Below are 22,375 nucleotides of genomic sequence, written 5' to 3'. Positions count from 1 at the left end.
AAGATCACTTCTATTCAGTGTAGTACAGGAAGTCTTAGCCAGAGCTGTTAGGCAAGAAAAAGAAATATATTTCCAATTCTGGCATGTAAAACCTTGCCATCCTTATTGTAAGGATTCCCTGCTGAGTAGAGAGGAAAGAGGACAAGTTCTATCTACAAGCAACTATATTCTACTCATAAATCTTTAACTGTTGCAAAAATAAAAAACCACCCTAGGCCAGAGGTTTACCAAGTGTCCTGAATTAGGGAACAAAAGGCAAAAGTGGTAGGAGGTTGTGAGCTGTAACTAATGTATACGTGTTTATGTGAATTTGGTGTATGGATTTTTTTCTGTGATAAGTTTGTAACTACAACTGCTTATCATTGACTTGTTTTGCCCAAGTTGTTGTTGTGGTTATTTATTCTCTTTATTTTATTACCCTTTGGCTACATGAGATTTAAAGAGTTGCTAAAGACAGTCAAGACTGCTAATACGTCAGGAAATAAAATCATCAGACAAAAGCAAAAGACAGATGAATGTGAAATAAAAGTTTTGGGAAAGAGTTTTATGAGACCACATGGCTTTCTGTACTAACACTAATGCCTGTGGCCGTATGTATCAATAACTCCTTTGCTGGCTGATTTTTAGACATAACTAAAGAGCAATGTACCTTTGCAGATTTTTGGAAATCGCTGACTACGTGCACATCTATTTCTTGTACAGTTTTTGCATTTGGTGAGGTTACAGTTACAACTTCATTTCTATGACTACATTTAGAGAACTTAAGTGACAGATGTTCCTACTGTCTGACTTCCTTTGAGTTCTTCCTAAATTATTCATCAATTTGTTTAAATATGCTTTGTTATTTTTTTTAGAAGTCTTGTATATACAAAAACAACTTTAGCATTTAAAGTGTATGCACCACCAAGCAATTCCACTACTGGGCATATACCCTGAGAAAACCATAGTTCAAAAAGAGTCATGCACCACAATGTTCATTGCAGCACTATTTACAGTAGTCAGGACATGGAAGTAACCTAAGTGTCCATCGACAGATGAATGGATAAAGAAGATGTGGCACATATATACAATGGACTATTACTCAGCCATAAAAAGAAACGAAATTGAGTTATTTGTAGCGAGGTGGATGGACGTAGAGTCTGTCATACAGAGTGAAGTAAGTCAGAAAGAGAAAAACAAATACCGTATGCTAACACATATATATGGAATCTAAAAAAGAAGGTTCTGAAGAACTTAGGGGCAGGACAGGAATAAAGATGCAGATGTAGAGAATGGACTTGAGGACATGGGAATGGGGAAGGGTAAGCTGGGATGAAGTGAGAGAGTGGCATGGACATATATACACTACCAAAGGTAAAATAGATAGCTAGTGGGAAGCAGCCGCATAGCACAGGGAGATCAGTTCGGTGCTTTGTGTCCACCTAGAGTGGTGGGATAGGGAGGGTGGGAGGGAGATGCAAGAGGGAGGGGATATGGGGATATATGTATATGTACAGCTGATTCACTTTGTTATAAAGCAGAAACTAGCACACCATTGTAAAGTAATTATGCTCTAATAAAGATGTTAAAAATAAATAAATGAATAAAATAAAATGTATGCACCAGACCCTGACCTTTTGAGGTAATATAGGCATATCTCAGAGATATTGCAGGTTCGGTTCCAGACCACTGCAATGAAGCAAATATCACAATAAAGCGAGTCATACGATTTTTTTGGTTTACCAGTGTGTATAAAAGTTATATTTACACTATTCAGTAGTCTGTTAAGTTTGTGATAGTATTATTTCTAAAAAAAAAAAAACAGTATATACCTTAATTTAAAAATACTTTCTTGCTAAAGAATACTAATCATCATCTGAACCTTTAGCAAGTTGTAATCTTTTGCAATGCTAACATCAAAGATCACGATCAACATAACAAATATGGTAATGAAAAAGTTTGAAATATTGTGAGAATTACCAAAATATGACACAGAGATACAAAGTGCACAAATGCTGTTGGACACATGGGGTCCATAAAAAAATGGTGTCCATTTGCTCGACTCAGGGTTGCCACAAACCTCCCATTTGTAAACAACCACAATATCTGTAAAGCTCAGTAAAGTGAAGTGCAGTAAAACGAGGCATGCCTATACTGATGTTTACATGTGAATTAACAGTGCTATGCAGTCATCAAGAATTGGGCTCCTACTGTATCCCCAAGATACTGTGTGAGACTATTAAGTTGAATGAAACTCGTTTTTTAATTCATTTGAAGCCCCAAGGATTTCTGTTATAAATTTATAATTCTCTAGGCCTTTATACATTTTGTAATTTTTACCAACCATTGGAATTGGCTTGTGAGATGAATTATGAACTATAATCTAACCAGTGGACTTCAGGCTGCTTTTCCATCTCACAGGTTGAACTATTTATCACAAACGCTTTTCTTAATTTGATTGACACACCTCTGCAGTGCTGGTCAACCACTGTATTACGTGCAGCTGGCGTATCCTTGGGCAGGTGCTGGAAAGCTTTCTCTAACTAAAACTCCAGTTCTCTGTTTGAGATAAAGTCACTTCTCTGGTGGTGGCTGCTTTGGGTTATGTAGTAGGACATATCATCTATTACTGACAGTGTAAGTGATGGTTTTGTAGATGTCATTTTAAAAGTTAGGTTGAAATTTAAGTCTCTGACTTATTGTGGGGGGCAGGGTAGGTTTTGCTGATGTTGATCTTCTAACTCCTTTCTCAAGAACGTCACTGGCAGTGTTCACTCAGTGTCCTCCATTTGCTCCTGGTTTTCCCAGCTCTGTGACTGTCATTCTGTCTTCTGCCTCTGGAAGAATTTTCCTGTAGACCACTCTCTCTGTTCCTTAGAGTTTAATTTAAGGCACTTCTCCAGGAATCTCTTCTTGATGAGACAAGGGAGCTAACTGTACCCTAAACATACATTGCTCACTTCTTAAGCTTGAAAAGTCAACTCAGGTTGCTCGACACCAACATCTGAATACTGATGTATTGCATGGAATGGTAGTTGAGAACGCAGACTTGGCCTGCAAAGTTGGGTTTGCACTATGGCCCTGCCCCAGGCTAGCCATATGATACTGAGGAAGTTTTCTTTTTCAAAATGTGGTAAAATGGTATCCACTTTGTAAAATTGTGATGATTGGATTATATGATGACTATAAAGCACTCAGCACAGTGCCTGGAAAGTTAAGATACTCAGTGAAGTTGGCAGTTATTACTGAGACTGTGAGATCAATATGGATAGACCAATAGACCTGAAACAAGATGTGTTTGTCAAGTTATATGTAGTCACCTCCATGTCCCTTTTTCTGGAACAACTGACTTTAATCTTTCTCACTACATTATCTATTGTTTCAGAAAGGGTGAAATGCATATTATTATTCTAGGTATAATATTCAAGAAGCTGTAAACACCAAGGAATTCAACAGAAAAAAAGAAACCTGTTTTAGAAACCATTGGGTTGAAGTAGAAAATGCAGGCAGGGTGATTTTTTTTTTTTCTGTAACCTGCTGTAGGGCCATATGGTTGCTGAATGTGTTGATGCTGGTTTTAAGATTCCTGAGTATTTTGAACTTGACATGTTATTTTTTTAATGATTTCAAACATCATTTCTTTCAGGGCCTTTTCCCAGTGTTGCCATCATATTGAACAGATGGCGCGGCGGCATGTACATTTGCATTCTGCAATCCTGCCATGTTATTTGCAAATTTTCTTAGCACAAACCTGTGATTCTTTCTCTACCTTTTCAGTATGTCTGCAATGAAATGGTAAATAGATTCTTCCCCAGAGCATCGAGGATATGGTGGAAATGGGGATCGTGTATTGCTTCTTCTTTTAAATTTTATGTGATTATATTTTTGGGGTTTTATACCTACTGTTACTAGTACATTCTGTCATTTCAAACTGGCCCTTTCATCCCAAGGACTAAAAGTCCTCATTATACCTTTATGATATGAGTAAAAATGGGGTGGTATTAGTGCTGAGAGGAACCTTAATGATTACATGTCACCCTTTCATGTCGCCCTGTTGACTTTTCTAGTTGCTACCTGAAATTGTCCTGTTTGTTTGTTGTCTGGTTTTGCCAAAGGATGGAATAAGCTCCGTGAGAGCTTGGACCCTGTCTGTTTGGTTGGTCCCCAATGATCACCTGTGAACAAATGAATGAGTGAATGAAGTCATTAATAAGGGACCTTCTAGGCAATATACAGTATGATTCCAACTCTGATATTCTAGAAAAAGAAAACCATGGAGATAGTAAAAAGATCAGTGGTTCATGTTGAGGGGTCAATAGGCAGAGTACAGAGTATTTTTTAGGGCAATGAAAATACTCTATGATGTTATAATTATGAATATATGTCATTATACATTTGTCCAAACCCATAGATTGTACAACACCAAGTGTGAACCGTAAGGTAAACTATCGACTTAGGGTGATTATGGCGGGTCAATGTAGGTTCATACTTGTAAAAAATGTACCATTCTAGTGAATGATATTGATAATGGTGGAAGCTATCCATGTATGGGGTAAGGTATGGGAAATCTTTTTACCTTTCTCTCAATTTTATTTTAAACCTAAAATTGCTCTAAAAAATAAGGTCTTAAATAAAAACAAATAATAATAATAAAATAAAGGACCTTCTAGGTCCTAGAATCTAGGTCCTAGAATCCTTTCACCAGCAGAATATGAGTTCCCTGAACATAATTGCTTTTCTAATCTTTTTACCTTTATTTTACTCAGGTCTGTTTGCAAAAGGGTTTGTCCAGGAGTGATGTCTTCATAGTCTTCATTGTTTTTTATGATTTTTTTAAAACTAATAAATGACTTTTTAATAAAAATGACTGTGTGGATATAAATAGACAGTCCCTCAAGAGACTTTTTTTTTTTTTTTTTTTTTTACTTGGAGGGCATAGTGGGATTAGTGCCAACATCAAGACATCTATCTTGCTGCTTCACAGATTGAAAAGACACAGGACGCAGGAGAGGCTGTATTGATCAGAGCTGGTTCCTTTTAAAGGCATGTGATGATGAAAAGTAAGCCCCCCAATATCTCTATTAAGATCCTTTGATTTTTCTCTTTTTAAATGAGGTCTGGTGGGAATTCCCTGGCAGTCTAGTGGTTAGGACTCCGCGCTTTCACTGCCGGAGCCCAGGTTCAATCCCTGGTCGGGGAACTAAGATCTTGCAAGCTGTGCGGTGCAGCCAAAAAAATAAAAATTAAAAAAATCTAAATGAGGTCTTCTAGGGCACCTGCACAGCTCAGAGGAGGTTCATGCAGTGGGCCGCACTGTCTGACCACTGGCTTACTGTGCACAGGGATCTGGGTCTGCCCTGGTCATTGCTGTGCCCTGCCCATGACCTGCACTAAATGACTCCGTGACTTCAGGCTAGGAACCTAAGATTTGTTCAGTCTGAGCCTTGCACATAGAAGAAACATTTAATATTGACAGTTTTACAGTGCTGGGTCTAGAAAAGGGCCGTCAGCTCTAATTATTGCCAGGTGTTGGCGGGTTCTTTGTCAGTACAGTAACAGATTCTGTCTGTCAGCTCAGAGGTACAGTGAGAGGTGAAGAGACACTTTGATGGCTGCAGCCATGTGGCTATAAAGTGTTTTTAGCTTCACCAAGTAGGTCTTTATAGATATTAAAGTTTCTGTGAAAAGGGGCGGGAGCTTCATCTCTGCTGAATGAAAACTTTGATTTATCTAAAGCCAGAATTACAAAAGTGACGGTCTTTGTACCGTGGGTTTATGTTTCCCACTTCTGAGCCTAGATTTTGCCACTGGAAGCCTCCAACGGTGCTCAGAGTAGAAGATAAAGTTCTGTAGGAGGTCAGCTCCAGCCCAAATGCAGGAAATAACCTACATGGGAAAAGAACTTGAAAAAGAATAGATATATGTATATGTGTAACTGAGTCACTTTGCTGTACACCTGAAACTAACACAATATTATAAATCAACTATACTCCAATATAAAGTAAAAATTTTTTAAAAAAAATTTTTCCTGGCCTTCACAATACACACAGTATTTTTTTGTGGAACATTTATGCAGGTAAGATTTGAGAACCAAGAAGAGAATATAAAAGTCAGCTGCTAGATTTGAGTCTTTACCAACAACGGTAGGATTCGTTATGTCCAGTGAAGGTATATGGATTCGCTATACTTCCTTTCTCGCTTTGGAAGACAGTCTCACCTGTCTTAGCATGAAGCTTTATTTATGATGTATTTTCTAAGGCACGGCTTTGCATTATAGGGTTAAGTGTAAAATAAATGCTACCTAAGTGTAGTATTTTCCTCAGTAATGAGTTTAGCCCTTTGTTTGCTGCAACCTGTAACCATGTAACTTTCCTCTTTGTGAAGATGAATACTAATTATCATTATAAACAGTTCTTCTCGTTATGTTCCTATGGATGGCATCTTTTATAGCTTGCTAATTATAAGCATGCGGAACTCAAGTGCTTAAAGTTAAATAATGTCAACAGGGTTGTAATAGATTTTCATGTTGAATACTTTTATTGATTAATTGTTCATTAAAATCTCTACCCAATTAATCTACTTAATTTATTGGATACTGTAATAATTCTTATTCCATACTCTTAGATTAGTACTTTAAAAATATTCTTTTTGTTCTCTTTGTGGGCTTTCTTCACAAATAACTCATATAGACTTACAGTACTATAACTTAACTAGAAGATATAGAAATTTACCATGCATTAAAAAAAATAACAAAACAAAACACAAGGTCCTACTATATAGCACAGGAAACTATATTCAATATCCTGTGATAAACCATAATGGAAAAGAATATGAAAAAGAATATATATATATATATATATATGTATAACTGAATCACTTTGCTGTACAGCAGAAATTGACACATTATAAATCAACTATACTTCAATAAAATTTTTTTCAAGTGAAAAAAAATTTACCTTGCAACATTTTATTAATTGAAAATTGGTTGGCAACGACCAAAATTATAGTCTTAAAGTTAGCAAGAATCTCACACTTAGTAGTGTGAGTTAATAACTAACTTCCACTCAGGGAGTCACTTAATTTCTGATTGAACACATAGTTAATCATACCCATTCTCTGTTTGAATGGTTCTTGGAAGAAGAACTTTCAGAACGCTAAAATGACTCCTGTACTTGACCCCATTGGTCCAAACTCCAGTGTCTGGAGTGACCCAGAATTACTTTAAACCCTTTTCCATGACAATGGCCTTGAAATATGGCAGATGTCCAGTGTGGCCCATTCCACTCTTCTCCTTCCCATGACAGTGTATCTCCACTTTCTTCAACTCTTCCTCAAGTGCTCTGATGCTTCATCAGTCTTGTCATCCTTTTCTAGACTCCAGGAGCTTTCAGCTCAGCAACAAAGGGAAACGCTAAACACACAAGTATTACTAGGAGTAATGAGTTTCTCGTAGTGGAAGGAAAAAGTGCTGCAGGTATAATGATAGAGAGGGAGGCTGGGGAGGGGGCTAACCCAGCCCAGGCCTTAAACTCGCTGTTGGTGGCAGAGATAGCAAGCCCATGAGATGAACGGATTTCACACGTAATGCTCCATCCCACAGTCCCAGGCCCCTTGCTCTGTTCGAGTTTCTCCCTTTAACATTTTACCTTCTAGGATACTGTATGATTGATTTGATTATCGTTTTACAGCCTCCTTTCAGTAGAATCTAAACTCCACAAGGGCAGGAATTTCTGTCTGTTATATTCAGTTGTGAATCCTTAGCATCTAGAACGTGCTGGACAGATAGTAAGCTCAATAAGTACTTATTGAACAATACTTACCCTTAGATATAACTATTCAGAGTTAGCTACCAGTCCATCTAACCATATTAACAACAAATTCATACATTTCCAGGTCACCTACTGGGAGATCTTATAAGTCCTTGACAGATACCTTACAGAAATCCAGATACATTATGTTTAAGACCAGAGAAGGGACTTCCCTGTTGGTCCAGTGGTTAAGACTTCCATGGCGGGGGCTGGGGGTTCGATCCCTCATCAGGGAACTAAGATTCTGCATGCCGTGCAGTGCGGCCAAAAAAAAAAAAAAGACCAGAGGAAATTGGAGACAGAACATCATCTGATCATCTGGTCTTTGGGAACTCATGCTGGACCCTAGTAAACATTGCTTTCTTCTCTAAGTACTAAAGTATTCTCTATGTAACTCTAAAATAAAATCATTGTGCCTGTTTACTGATCAGCTATCATGTGCAAGGCACCCTCCTGAATGCCTCTTACACGTTGCCTCATTTCGTCCTCACATTTATTAGGTACTATCATTATCCTGTTTTACGGATGAGAACGATGATGTCTAGAGAAGTTAGGTAACTTCCCCTGGGGGACACATATGACAAAAGCAGAACTGGATTTTCAGAAGTCCATGTTTCTGGATACTGCATCGTACAGCCTCTGGCGTGACTGTTGAAACCTTGGGCAAACCTATAAGTCTGTACTTTGGGGATCCTGCCTTAGGAAGAGCTAGAGCTTTAGCCTTTTCCTGATGTAATTTCCTTCAATGGTCTTAGTGCATTTTTTTTTTTCTGGGGCTGCCATGTAAAGTAACATAAAATGCTTTTAGCATTCTCTTAGTGTTTCCACCTAACCAGGGTATGAAACCCTCTTAATCTGTCTATTCCTCACTTTGAGGATGGTTCTTGGTGTGACGTCAGAAGCACGGTAGAAGTCGAGTCATGCCTTTTTCTGTCATCACTCATGTTGTACCATTTCTCACCCCACCATCTACCCCAGTGGTCACCAACCTTTTCCTTTTTTTTTTTTTTTAATTCATTAATTTATTATTTTTGGCTGCGTTGGGTCTTCGTTGCTGCGTGTGGGCTTTCTCTAGTTGCGGCGAGTCTGGGCTACTCTTCATTGCGGTGCGTGGGCTTCTCATTGTGGTGGCTTCTCTTGTTGCAGGGCACGGGCTCTAGGCGCACAGGCTTCAGTAGTTGTGGCACGTGGGCTCAGTCATTGTGGCTCGTGGGCTCTACAGTGCAGGCTCAGTAGTTGTGGCACACGGGCTTAGTTGCTCCACGGCACGTGGGATCTTCCCGGACCAGGGCCTGAACCTATGTCCCCTGCATTAGCAGGCGGATTCTTAACCACTGCACCACCAGGGAAGCCTTCCAACTCTTCTTTGTACTTGGAAGTTCTTACACATGGTGCTAAGTGGCACTGAAGAGGGGCTGCCTGCATTCTGTGCAGATAGCATCTTGCCATAATAATTGCAGCATAGTGAAAATGGGGTGTTTATTTATTATTAAACTTTTTGCTTTGTAAAGATTTTGTTTTTCTCCCTTTGGCTTATAACGGCAAGGGGTTTTGTGATCTAGTGACGGAATGAAGACCTTAGAGAGGTTGTCTTCTCATTGGGCCCCTCACAGGCCTTGGAGTAAGGATAGAGAGCAGCTCAGCCCCCCCTGTAGTAGGGACACAGGAGCTGACACTGTCTCTTCTCTTCCTGGGTAGACCAGCAAAAGTTACCAGAGGATGGCTTTGTCTGGTGATGTTTTACATGGCAATCCAAGGGTCAGCCAGCACTCCCAGGGGCCTTCCAAGACCTACCCTGATAGAGGAAAGGGAAAATGTGTGGATTCATATCCCTGTTCGGCCCCAAGTACCCTGGTTCCACAGGCCACTGTACTCACTCTCCTTTACACCACGACACACATACAGGTTTTGAAGCAACTGAGCATTTTATGGCAGTGGAAGGTAAAAGATAAAATCCATTATGTCAGCTTTCCTCCCAATAGACTGCAAAGGTCTTCCAAGACTAACAGTAAAGCTACACCAGCAGACTCAAGAATGAAAATGCTGTAAATGTGCACAAATTAAAAAAAGGAAAAAAGAAGAAAATCTTTAAGTATGGTGTTGTAGATAGATTTATTTTAAAATATGAAACTTCGAGTATTTAAAACTCACCAGCCAATCAAAATGCATACCTATTTCTCATGTTTTCCGGTGCTACCTGCTCCCACCTCTCAGGTGATCCTTCTCCCCTGCACCCCAGCTGACTTCAGCTGGATTTCTTTATTCAGCATGTATTTATAGCATATCTCCTACTAGAGCATACATAGAAACAGTTGATGTCAAGCATACACAGAATGAACTATATTCTGGGGGCCAGACGACCTGAGACCTTTTTGAAAAGGTGAAATGATAATGGGGAGAAAGACTCATGCAGGACATAACATATTAAGGGTTACTTGTGAATTGCTGCTTTCTTTTAGCAAAATGCTTAAATAAAAATAATAGAATGTGCCAAATAGAATATTGTCGAATATGTAGCCCCACTTTTGCCATTTCCAATAGTCATTTCAAATCATGGCTAAAAGAGAATTGATTTTCTGTCTTACTGTGGGACATAAATCAGAGCAGCCTTAAGTACCTTTAATTTGTTAATTTCTTCAGGCCCATTGGATTACTCTCTCCATCTTGCAAGTTTTTGTGTTCAGAATTTCATGATTAGAAAAGAAAACCATGTTCTGACTATAAATAATAATCAAATGTGTTTTTCTTGTACATTTTGCTCCATCATTTAAGGGGGAAAAAAAGGATATATTATAGGGATGCCCTATCAGTAAGCCTTCTGCTACCTACAAATAACATATTATGTGTTATTAGATTAGGTTGACCCTTGACAGTCAAAAATCCACGTACTGCTATCTCTGCCTCAAAAACAAATGAATTGATAAATGACTCACCCAAGGGCAGGAAACAGTTTGGATAGAATCAAGACTCAGATCCTAGTTCTTTTGATTCACATATGGTGATCTCTAATTGAACACAAACTTTCCCCCATACTTAGTTAATTTAAAGATCTGTAAAATGAAAATACAGGTACTATATTTGTTGGAAAAAATGGACATGTAAGTGGTTCAAACCCTTGTTATTCAAGGGTCAGCGATATGTAGGTGGGCTGCAGGATGAGATTCAGGAAAATGTTAAAAAGGAAACGGTATATTTTAGAAGTCTCACTGAAGTCTACCTGACATGTGAGGGTTAAGTAACTTCAGCATTGTCACTCTTGCCTGAGCCTGTGTTAAAAGTAATGACCGCAGTTTTAGATGAGAGAACACAGAGTAAAGAACACAGAAATCTTGAAGTGTTCTTGTCAATTTCAGACTACAAGTGGGATGTGCATGTTTGTTGTTCCTGTTATGTGGATTCTGTACCCAGCTTTGACAGGACAGTGTGGAAGGTGGCCCCAGTGTACAGCCCTGGGTACTCTATTGAGACATGACCCCCTGGAAAAGCACTCAATATCAATTAGTGCTCAGGATGTAAAAACACTGTCTCTGGTTTTAATCTCTTTATGCCATCAATAGATGTTTGACAAGGTCAGTGCTTTGACAGACCACTTAACTTTCTGAAAACCAAGTGTACCTTTAACTACAGGCTCTGATTGAGATCACTAATTCTCATTCTAAAAATAATAACATGATTAAAAGATCTTGTCCTATGGCTAGGAATCTGACAAAAAATCGATTACTAACTCTTTAACAATATTGCCTGTTGATAGAAGGCTAATACCTTTCCCTAATTTACAAATACCAATGTTCAGATTAGGGAAGCCAAATGATTTTCTAATGGTTTCTGTATTAATGGGTATGTGCTTAACTTCCATGGAGTAAATAAATGTTGATATTTTAAGAATTTGTTTTTAAGATAACTCTGGTAATTTCTTTTGATAAAGCAAAGACATTTGTACGACCAGCCATATTCAAGTGTAAGACTTTAATTTTTTAAATAGTCTAGACATTTGTACGACCAGCCATATTCAAGTGTAAGACTTTAATTTTTTAAATAGTCTTTTAATTTTTTTTTAGTATATTGGCCATTTACTATTCATTCAACAGACGTCTTCAAGTGCTTACAATGTTGTACCAGTGCTCTGCTAGGAAGTGGTCATAAATGAGAAATACCATATCCACTGTAAAATCTACTAATACAAGTAAATGTTACTCATCAACATTTTTCTCATTTGGTTCTTTTCAGTTCAGTGTGGTATTTATTACTAGAGTAAAATCTTAAAGTTAATGTGAAAGGGAGTGGGGAGAAACCGCTTAATGGGTACAGTGTTCTACTTTGGGGTGATGGAAATGTTTTGGAACTAGATAGAGGTGATTATGACTCACAACACTGCGAATGTACTAAATGCCACTAAATTTTTTTTTTTTTTTTTTTTTTTTTTTTTTTGCGGTATGTGGGCCTCTCACTGCCGCGGCCTCTCCCATTGCGGAGCACAGGCTCCGGACGCGCAGGCTCGGCGGCCATGGCCCACGGGCCCAGCCGCTCCGCGGCATGTGGGATCTTCCCGGACCGGGGCACGAACCCGTGTCCCCTGCATCGGCAGGCGGACTCCCAACCACTGCGCCACCAGGGAAGCCCGCCACTAAATTTTACACTTTAAAAATGGTTGGTTTCCTGTTACATGACATTCACCTCAATGTTTTTTAATATACTTTGCAGTTTTTTCCTCTTGATACGTGTATTTGACTTTGTATTCTGTATTAGAGTTGGAAGGTATTTGAGAAGCCTGGCTCTATCCCTTTCAGGCATTGTTTGGTATCTTTCAGTAGAATTCTGAAGATTTTTCCTATAGGTCTTAAACATGTCTTGTTAATGTTATTCCTCATTTATTTTTCTTGATATTGTGGGTGGGATTTTTTTCATATTTTTAAAGTGTTTATTGCTGCTGCACAGAAGAGCTATTGAGCTTTGACTGTTCATAGCCAACCACTTTTTAAACCTCCCATTTTAATAACAGTAACAGTGGACTCTTTTGGATTTTTCTAGGTATATGATCAAAAAAATCTGCTGAGATCAAAAAAACACTGAGATGATCACAGTTTTACATAATTTCCCTAGTGATACAATACTTCAAAGAGGCCCTAATATTAAATATTAAACTATTTTTGCATTCCTGGGACAAATCCCACTAAGTTCCCACTAATTCTTATAACATTTTATTGAATCATATTTACTAATAATCTTTTGAGGATTTTACATTTATTTTGATAAGGAGATTGATTTAGTCTCTTATGTGAGGTTTTTATATTAATTTAATAAAATAAATCATATAGCTTCCCATTACCTTCTACTCTGGAAGAGAAGATGTGTAGAAATTAGTTCTTCCTTGAAAGTTTGAAATACTTCACTGTAAAACTATTTAGCTTAAATCCTTATTTGAAGATAATTTTTAATTTAATCTGCATTCTCAGATTTATAGGCCTAATTTCATTTTTCTTTATGTCTTACGTCAGTTTTTTCCAGAAAGTTGCCAACTTCATCAAAATTTTTCATTTATTAGTATTGTGTTCTATACTAATGTTAAACTCAATACTTTTCTTATGATTATAGGTGCTTCCATATGTTTTATCCCCTTCATATATCAAATTATTTTATGCTTATTTGAGCTTTCTTTTTATTGAACAGATTTTTAAGTGACTTTCTATTATTGTTTTGGGTAATATGTTTTATTTCTGTTTCTAAGAAATTATATTTTGGCTTTATAAGTTCTGACCTTTTGCTTTATAAATATTTCATTGGTTTTCTCTCTTTGTTATTTTCTTTTTTTGGTATGCCTCTTTGATTTTAAATTTTCAATTGCTTAGCACATTTATTTTTTAAAAAAAAAATGAAAGTTTTTAGTGTATGAATTTACCTCTAAGAATATCTTTGGGAGCATCCCATAATTTTGTTTTGCAGTATTTTTATATTATTTTCCTGTAAATATGAAGAGTTATTTATAATTGATTTTTATAGTGATTTTTTTTTTATTCCAAGAGTTCTAGGAGATTTTATGTCTACCCTGTTTTAATTCATAGCTTAAGTGTTTCGATAACTTGTAGCTAAAGAGTCTGGGCTATAAAACAACTGCTTTTGGGAATTTTTTGAAGCTCTTTTGTAGCTCAGTATATAACCACTTCAGTAGCTATTTCATGTGTGCTTGAAAACTTGGGGTTTCCTCATAATAGTCTAAGTTCATTATATCTTTCAGTTTGTCCTTATTTAATTTTATTTTCAAGTTCTCTCTCTCTCTCTCTCATATAGTTGGAATCTTGTTTTGGTATCCTTTGTCTATTAGGAAAAATAGGGGTGGACTAAAGATGTCCAACCATAATAATTCTATTTTTTTCCTTTTTCTTAGCGTACCTTATTTTGATGCTCTATTAATGCCCTATTTTTTCTCATTCTGTTGTGCTCTCCAGTTCCTTTTTTTTTTTTTTTTTTGCTATGAACTGTCCTTTAGTTGAAAATAATATCACCACTATCTGCTGTCATTTTGTTTGCATTCTTATGATATACTTTTTTTTAATTTTGCAGTACACGGGCCTCGCACTCTCATGGCCTCTCCCGTTGCAGAGCACAGGCTCCAGACACACAGGCCCAGTGGCCATGGTCCATGGGTCCAGCCGCTCTGCGGCATGTGGGATCCTCCCAGACCGGGGCACGAACCCGTGTCCCCTGCATCAGCAGATGGACTCTCAACCACTGTGCCACCAGGGAAGCCCTATGATATACTTTTATACACCTTTCCTTTTTTATTATTCTTTTTTTTTCTCAGTGTATAAATGTCTAAGCGATGGTGACAGTAATTCTGAGGGGAAAAACTGGATGTGAGCAGCAGAGCAACAGGTGAACCAATTGGCTGAGCACATTGGGGAGATCAGGAGTGGGGACCCAGGAGGGATGAGGCCAGTCTCCAGCTCCGGCGATCGGGAGCAGAGTGTAGCCTCAAAAGGGGAAGTGAGGACTTCCCTGGCGGCCCAGGGGTTAAGACTCTGCACTTCCAATGCAGGGGGCACTGGTTCTATCCCCGGTTGGGGAACTAAGATCCCACATGCCGGTGAGTGTGGCGCAAAAAAAAAAAAGAAAGAAAAAGAAAAAAAACATGCAGGCATGATCATTCCTAAAAAAAATAGCACTTGTAAAAAAAAAAAAAAAAGAGAAAGAAAGAAAAGAGAAGAAGGGGGGAGAGTTAGGTGGGCATAAGACTTGCTGAAGAGAGAACTGGCTGACACTCTCCTGACCTCAGGTGACCCTGGCCTCAGGTGAGGCTGGTGCCACAGTCAGTGGATGGAGCTTCACATAGACTTGCGATAATCCCTGGATTCAAGCTTAGATCCTCGCCCAGTGCTTTGGTGGCACTGATGGGACACCTCATTTCTTTGTACCTCAATTTTTCTCTATATCAAAAATGGTAAGACTTATTTAAAAATATTTCTGTAGAAGTATTCAAGAGTATGCATATGATAAACAATGTCTAAATGTTTGAGGACCTTTCGAGTGCTTGCAGACAAACAAGGGTACTGTGACTTTAAAACAGTATTACTTTAGAATGAAAGTTCCGCCTTCGGTGTGTCTGATGAAGAGTTAAACTATTTTTGAAAATAGGATATGTGCAGCTTCATCTCCTCCGTAGTGAAATGACATTTCCCACTGATTGGATCGAGCCTTTTCTCCTTAAGCTTGGCTTGCTTCTTCCAGTGCTGTGTGCGTGGCATGGTAATTAGGGGCTTAGGTTCTCAGTGATGGGATGCTCCTGGCTATTTCTTGAGCTCTACTTACCCACAGCTCCGTTCCTCACACCGCTGGCAGAGCGTGTGGTGTGTATTTTTAAGTGGTAAGATTTGAGGAAAGCAGTTCCATGGAAAAAGGAACGTGATCGACAAGGCTTGTAGAGAAGGAGAATCAGCTGGGGTTGCTCGCTTTTAATTGAAGTTCAGTTGGAGGTTCAATGAGGTGAGGCTGTTATGACAGATTTCAAAATGTAATGATGGGAAAAGGGGGTGGGTTCATCACAGTTGGAGTAAATACAGAGCAACAGCTCAGCAACCCAGCGTGAAGCAACAGCTACGAACCCTCACAAAATGCAGAGTGATTAAAATTGGCATTGCACAGCCCTCCTCAGTGGGTACCTTTCCAAGGAAAGCAATGACTTTATTGTGGAAAAATATAAACACAAATTTGGAGATGTAAATTACATGCATGTTTTAATCTTGTTCATAAACACTGAAAGTTTTTAAAATGTAAATATAATCAAAGTGCACAACTGCAGCTGAAACCAGATTTGAGAAGGATTTTGAGAAAGAAAGAAGGTGAAAGGCCCTGCAGTCTCCCCGACCCTCACACCCTGCCCATCCCAACCCTGCCTACCCATCTCCCCCCACCCCACCTTTGTGGATTCGGAAAAGAAGAGATAGAATTCTGCCCTCCAGTTTCTGAGGACACAAATCCTTGTCTCTAATTTGTCAGCATCACAGAAGAGATGGTTAGTATTAACCCTTTCTCTCCATTTCCTCTCCTGCCTTAACCCTTTTGGTCTATGCGTGTGATGTTTAGGTTAATGAGTACGATCCAGAGTGACTAAGCATTGGATAATTTGCAGCATGGGAACGAAGGAGGAAATTTATCCAAACACTATCCAGATTCTTCTATTTCCATACTTTAAGCACGAGAGTGACCTCAAGTAGAGCCAGTTCTAAAGCTTGAGCTTGGAGAAATAGCATTAGATAAGTAGAAAATTGACTGCAGTGGTGTTGAAGAGATGTGTGTGGGTTCTACCTTGACTGTCCTTTGCTGCCAAAAATGATCTTGGACAAGAATCTTCACTTCACTGGGCCACAGTTTCTGCATCTGTTGAAGTCATTGAGTTGGGTAAAATGAGCTCTAAGGTTCCTTCCATTTCAACCTTTCTGTAATATTATGCCTCATGGATCCACTCCAATCTAAAGATGGGGCCTGGGAAATTCAACACCTGGTACCCTTCCCCAGGGGGCCCCAGGAGTCAGAAATTTTCCAGACGAGGGCCAAGATTTTCCTCTGCCAAAGATCCTCCACTCTGTAGTTTAAAGCCAAAACTCTCTGAGACTTTTGTAGGAAGTCTTTTGTCCTGGCCTCAGTTCTGCACCTGCTCAGCTGGGCAAGGGGCCGTCCCAGGAGGGAATGACCTGATGTCTGGCCAGACCATCAAAGTTCACGGTTGGAGTTGCCATCGAGATGACCCAGTGTAATAATTCTGCATATTTCATCTACATTGATGAGGGAAGTATTTAGCAGGGTGTTTATATTCTGTTCCTCTCTCAGTGTGTTCCCTTTTCAGAGTAGGGCAGTGTAAATTTATAGGATTATGGGGAGAGATACTAAGGGCCACCTGTCATTGATATAAATCATTTCAAATGAAATTATAGTGTGGTATTCAGGGGAAGCTTAGTTTCAAGGAACGAAACATATCAAGAGTCTTCGTAGTAAGTTGTGTACCTGGGTGAGTCCACCAGGAGAGCATGAAGTCAAGTTTTCCTTGATTGATTGTTTTAAGGTGGAAAATAAAAAGTACATTGAGAATTTAGCATTTGCTCTCCCAATATATTATATGGTAGGAAAGGGTTGGGATTTGGAAGTAGGGTAAGAGAAATGGTTGTGGGTTTGAAGATTTGTTTTCCAATTCAACCACTGATTCCCACCTGAGCTCTGAAGGAGGTCAGTTCAAAGGACCACTGAGCCCTGACCTGGCTGAGGCCTCACCACACAGCCTTTGTGATGGTTGCCTCTGGCTGCCCTGGAAAGGAAACAGGGTTTGGGCTGGTTCCAAAAAGAGCTCTCTGATCTAATTTGATTGCAGTAGCAGAATGGTGAAATTTCCAGAGCAGTCCCGGGATAAGGCATTGGGAACAGAAGTTGGGAGTGTATTAGATGTATGTTGCCAAACTGGAACTTTTGGGAAAACAGGAGAAGGGATGAATATAGGAAAGAGGAATGAAATATTAGTAAAAAGCTTTGGGTCTTCTAAACTTATCATGATATTTAACACTGTTTTTCTTGTTTTATAAGGATAGACATATATGTTATGTTCATGCACTGTTAGCAACAGTAGATGTGCTTTACACATTTCGTTATTGATTTTTTTAATGATGAGACTAGAAAGGAGTAATTTATACAAAGATAATGTTCCTGTTTTAACTAAAACATCAAATAATCCATAAGGAAATAAACTTCACCTAAAAGTTCTCAAACTGTTGGATTAAAGTCCTAAATATAAAAACCAAAACTATAAAACTCTTAAAAGAACACATGGGTAAATCTTTATAACCTTGGATTTGGCAATGACTTCTTAGACATGACACCAAGAGCAAAGCAATAAAGAGAAAAATAGGTAAATTGGACTTCATCAAATTAAAAATTTTGTGCATCCATGAACATTATCAAGAGGGTGAGAATACATTCCAAAGAATGGGTAAAAATATGTGCTAATCATCTATCTGATAAGGTCCTAGTATCCAAAATATGTAAAGAACTCTTAAAACAATAAAAAGTGAACAAACCCAATTTAGAAGTGGGCAAAAGACATTTCTCCAAAGAAGATACACAAATGGCCAAAATGCACATGAAAAGATGCTCAACATCATTAGTCCTTAGGCAGATGCAGATTAAAGTCTCAACACAATACCATTTTACACCCATTAGGATGGCTATTATACAAAACACAACCAAACCAGAAAATAACAAATGTTGGTTAAGATGTGGAGAAAGTAGAACCTTCATCCATTGCTAGTAGGAATATAAAATGGTACAGCCAGTATGGAAAACAATTTGGCAGTTCCTCAAAAAGCTAAGCATAGAATTGCCATATGATCCACCAATTCAGCTTGTAGTTCTGTACCCAAAAGACATGAAAACAGGTATTCAAACAAAAACTTGTGTACAAATGTTTATAGAAGTGCTATCACAATGGCCAAAGTGGAAAAACCAAAATGTCCATCAACTGGACAAAGAAAATGTGGTCTGTCCATACAATAGAATGTTACTCAGCCACAAGAAGGAATAAGGTACTGACATAGGTTACAACATGGGTGAACCTTGAAAACATTATCCTAAGTGAAACCAGCCAGACACAAAAGGCCACATGTTATATGATTCATTTATATGAAATATTTAGAATAGAAAAATCCATAGTAACAGAAAGTAGATTAGTGGTTACCAGGAGCTGGGGAGAGGGAGGAATGGCGACTTCCTGCTTAAGGGGCATGGGGTCTCCATTCAGGGTGATGAAAATATTCTTGAACTAGGTAGTGGTGACATTGTGAATGTATTTAAGGCCAGTAAATTTTACACTTTAAAATGGTTAAAATAGTAAAGATTATGTTTTGTGTGTTTTACCACAATAAAAAAAAAGTTTCCAAACTATATAAACATCATAGAAACTCTGGTAATTTGACAAACAAGTGAGCTCAGGTTTGCTGAGGAAATGCATATATTTCAAGCACAGCCTTTGGGACTGGGGAAAGCTTCTGGAAGAGAAAATGTACATGACTGAGGATGAGCCCTGTTTCCTGGTCCAGACTTGCTGTTCTGTGGCCTGGGGCAAGTCACGTAAAGTCTCTGAGCCTCCGTTGGGAGCCTTGGACAAACCTTCTATTTCTGGGTAGGAAAAACCTCAATCACTTGTGGGACCTTTTCAAGCCTCACACACTTGCATTCCCCTTGGCCTCTTACCCAGTGTGAAGGGTGAAATATTTCTGATGGGATGCTCGACTACCAGGAAGAGCGGGTGGGGGACACACACAGGGGTCTGGGAGTGTGAAAGTACCCTTTCTGGTAGAGCCTTTGTGATACTGAGAAGTCCTGGAGCTGGTTGTGGCGCTCACATTCCTGGGAAGGGCAGGAGGTAGGTTCATCCATTCCTTCCTATGCCGCCCACTGGCAGATACTCACACTGAAAGACACAGAGCCCCTGAGTGGGTGGAGTGTCTGTCCTAGAGGGAGGAGAGATCATTCCAGGGTCCGTCTGTGAACTGCAGTTGTGGTGAGTGTGCTGAAGAAGAAGTAAATGCTGCGTGGATGAGTATTCCAGGGTTAGGGATGCTGCTCTGAGGAAGTCACGGTTGACCTGCCTCTGAAGGATGACTTGGAATGAACCAGGAAAACCAGGAAAAAGGTGCAGATCAGCATTCCTGGGGGAGAGAGAACCGTGAGGGGGAAGGAAAGCAGAGCGGGCTCGGGGAAGACATCGCGAAGAAAGCCTCATGCTGGCAGGTCGTGCTGAGTCGTGGTCAATGTCGTTGAATGAAAAGGCCAGGGAAGTCTTTTGCTGAGACCACAGTAGGCACTTCTACCAGCAGATGCTGCTTTCACGTCCCCACAAAACTTCCTCCTGCGCGCTCTGGGAGTACGTTACCAGCAGCAACCACACGGCCTCTCTGAAACTGAAAATGGTCCCCAGAGTCGACTGCGACCTGAAGCCACCATTCCTCGGAGCCTATACCATCTCCCCAGCACAGGGCGGCGTGGGTTACAGAACCAGTGGCTCTGGAGTGTGACACCCAGCCTACCCTGGGAGTGCTGGGAGAATGTGTCTCCTTTTGGTCTTTTGGGTTTTGGCCCATCACCCGGTAAGCCTAGGCTCTGAGGATGGTAGAGCTACCAAGAGTTTCACTTGTATTCGGCAGGACCATTGCATGTATTTGGTGTGGGGACCGGATCCATCTTTGTGGTGTAGGCCACATTTCCTTCCACACTTTGATGGAACCCAAGGTGAATGGAGCTCATAGCTGCCAGTCATGTGCTGTACTCCTAGGAGCCTTCCCTGCTCAGAGTTGACGTGGTGGGAGGGCCCAGCGCTGCAACTCTGGGGCGTGCGCGATGCTCCCAACCGCCCTGTCCACGGTGCAGCAGTTGGGGAAGGGAGGGTGGTCACTGCCTTAATTGGAGGTGTCCCATTAAGGAAGGGAGCTTATCTGTAAGTCCTACTTTAGGCAAGGCCCCCTGTCCAAACTCTATTACATTTGGAGGCTTATGTGTCATTTCTTCTCTGCAACCCTAAGTCTGTTCTATCTGGCTTAATGTTTTTTTCCCTTTGCTTGCAGGAGAGTAGATCTGGAGAAACCAACATCTGTGTTGAAGAAATAATTCGGGTAAGGATATTCTTTTACAAATCTTACCAACTGGTGGACATAGATTCCAGATAGAAGGAGGTGCAGCTGCAGTGTCAAAGCGAGCCCATGGTTCATGTGTTGTTTGATCTTTACCCTTTCTGAGGGTAATCACCTAAGTTGCCTAAATAATGGTACTTTACAAAACAACTTCTAAAGCTTCCTTTAGAAACCTAGGAGCTACACCTTAATCTGGTCCCTTTGCACAGGCTGAGGTGACACTGTATTAAAGGGATCAGCTGGAAGACAGAACAACAGAGTTGAGATGAAAAATATGATTGTGTTCGCATTTGCATGCCCCCATTTATCGCCCTGCTATTTAAAAGCATCTTTCAATAGTCTGTGCGTTCCAGGCAGGCAGCGGTTGCCTGGTTATTTTTCTCCCAAACTTAACTAGAATCAGAAGCACTCTGACAAAGAGGTGATACTCAGTGTTGAAAATTTATTTCTATATTGTTATGCGTGTTATTATTTTGCCTGTTACTCTCTGTAAGCCTGTTCTTTTCATCATCATCATCTCACGTGCACGGCCTCTCTGAACTAGTTTCATGCGCAGATGCACTTAGACTGGGCTGTTCTGCCATATTAGTGTTCTCCTGAGTACTCAAACTTATAATCAGGATGTCCTCTTCAACCTATATTTTGTCTTCAATCATATTTTTCATAACCTAATAATTTATAGCTGTCAGAAAGCTGATATTACACTGGGCAAACCACCAAGGCAAATCAGACCAGATGGTGTGGCAATTCTCTATAAAGAAAAAGAACAACTTTATTTTAATATGTTTGTAACTTTTGGGCATCCTACACACTTTTTCTTGAATTGCTAGAGGATTACCGTCATATGGTTGTGTGGTTTAAAATTTTACATTAACCATCCAGTTGTTTTCAGCGGTAGGATTTTTATTTCTTCCTGGAAAGCATTATTTCATAAATAAATTTTTTCACTCTCAAATTGATTAAAATAACTCCTTGAAGTTTGATTTGATGAATTGGTAATGATTTTTGTTTTTCTGGCAGAGATTTATGTAGAAAGCAGTTGTCAAAGTGTGGTAGCTTCATTTCTGGCATTTAAGTATATGTTGAATAAAATACGTGTTGTATTTTACCTCTACATTATCTGTATCTTGGGGCCTTGTTTCAGGTTAAACACAGATAGTGTAAAATGCAGATGTACTTTTCCTATTTTTCTCTTTTAACATACTTTCATGTTTGGGGTCCCAATGTTCAATGTTCAGGCCATCTCCCTTTGATTGGTTATGGTGTTTATATCTGCAGAATGATAATACCACAACACACCAATCCCCTCTTTGGTTTCTCTGTTTATGTTTAAAAAATCCTGCCCCTTCTCATCCTTTCTTATCTTTTCTGAGGATATGGAAGAACTCTGTTGTTTGACCTTTCTGTTCTATATTCTAAGCAGGG

At 39.4% G+C, this 22,375-nt stretch overlaps 1 protein-coding gene across 1 annotated transcript in view; it reads left to right on the top strand.

The window, feature by feature from the left end:
- Nucleotides 1-22,375, top strand: part of AFF3 (ALF transcription elongation factor 3) — a 555,628-nt gene that overhangs the window by 248,105 nt on the left and 285,148 nt on the right. The window contains exon 7 of the mRNA XM_081253559.1: nt 20,885-20,932. Coding sequence (XP_081109685.1) covers nt 20,885-20,932 — 48 coding nt within the window. The remainder of the gene's footprint in view (nt 1-20,884; nt 20,933-22,375) is intronic.

Source organism: Mesoplodon bidens (assembly GCF_964165515.1).
Source record: "Mesoplodon bidens genome assembly, chromosome: 14".
In the NCBI taxonomy this organism is placed as follows: Eukaryota; Metazoa; Chordata; class Mammalia; order Artiodactyla; family Ziphiidae; genus Mesoplodon; species Mesoplodon bidens.
Note: the sequence above shows the minus strand (reverse complement) of the source record. Positions and strands in the feature narration are given on the sequence as shown.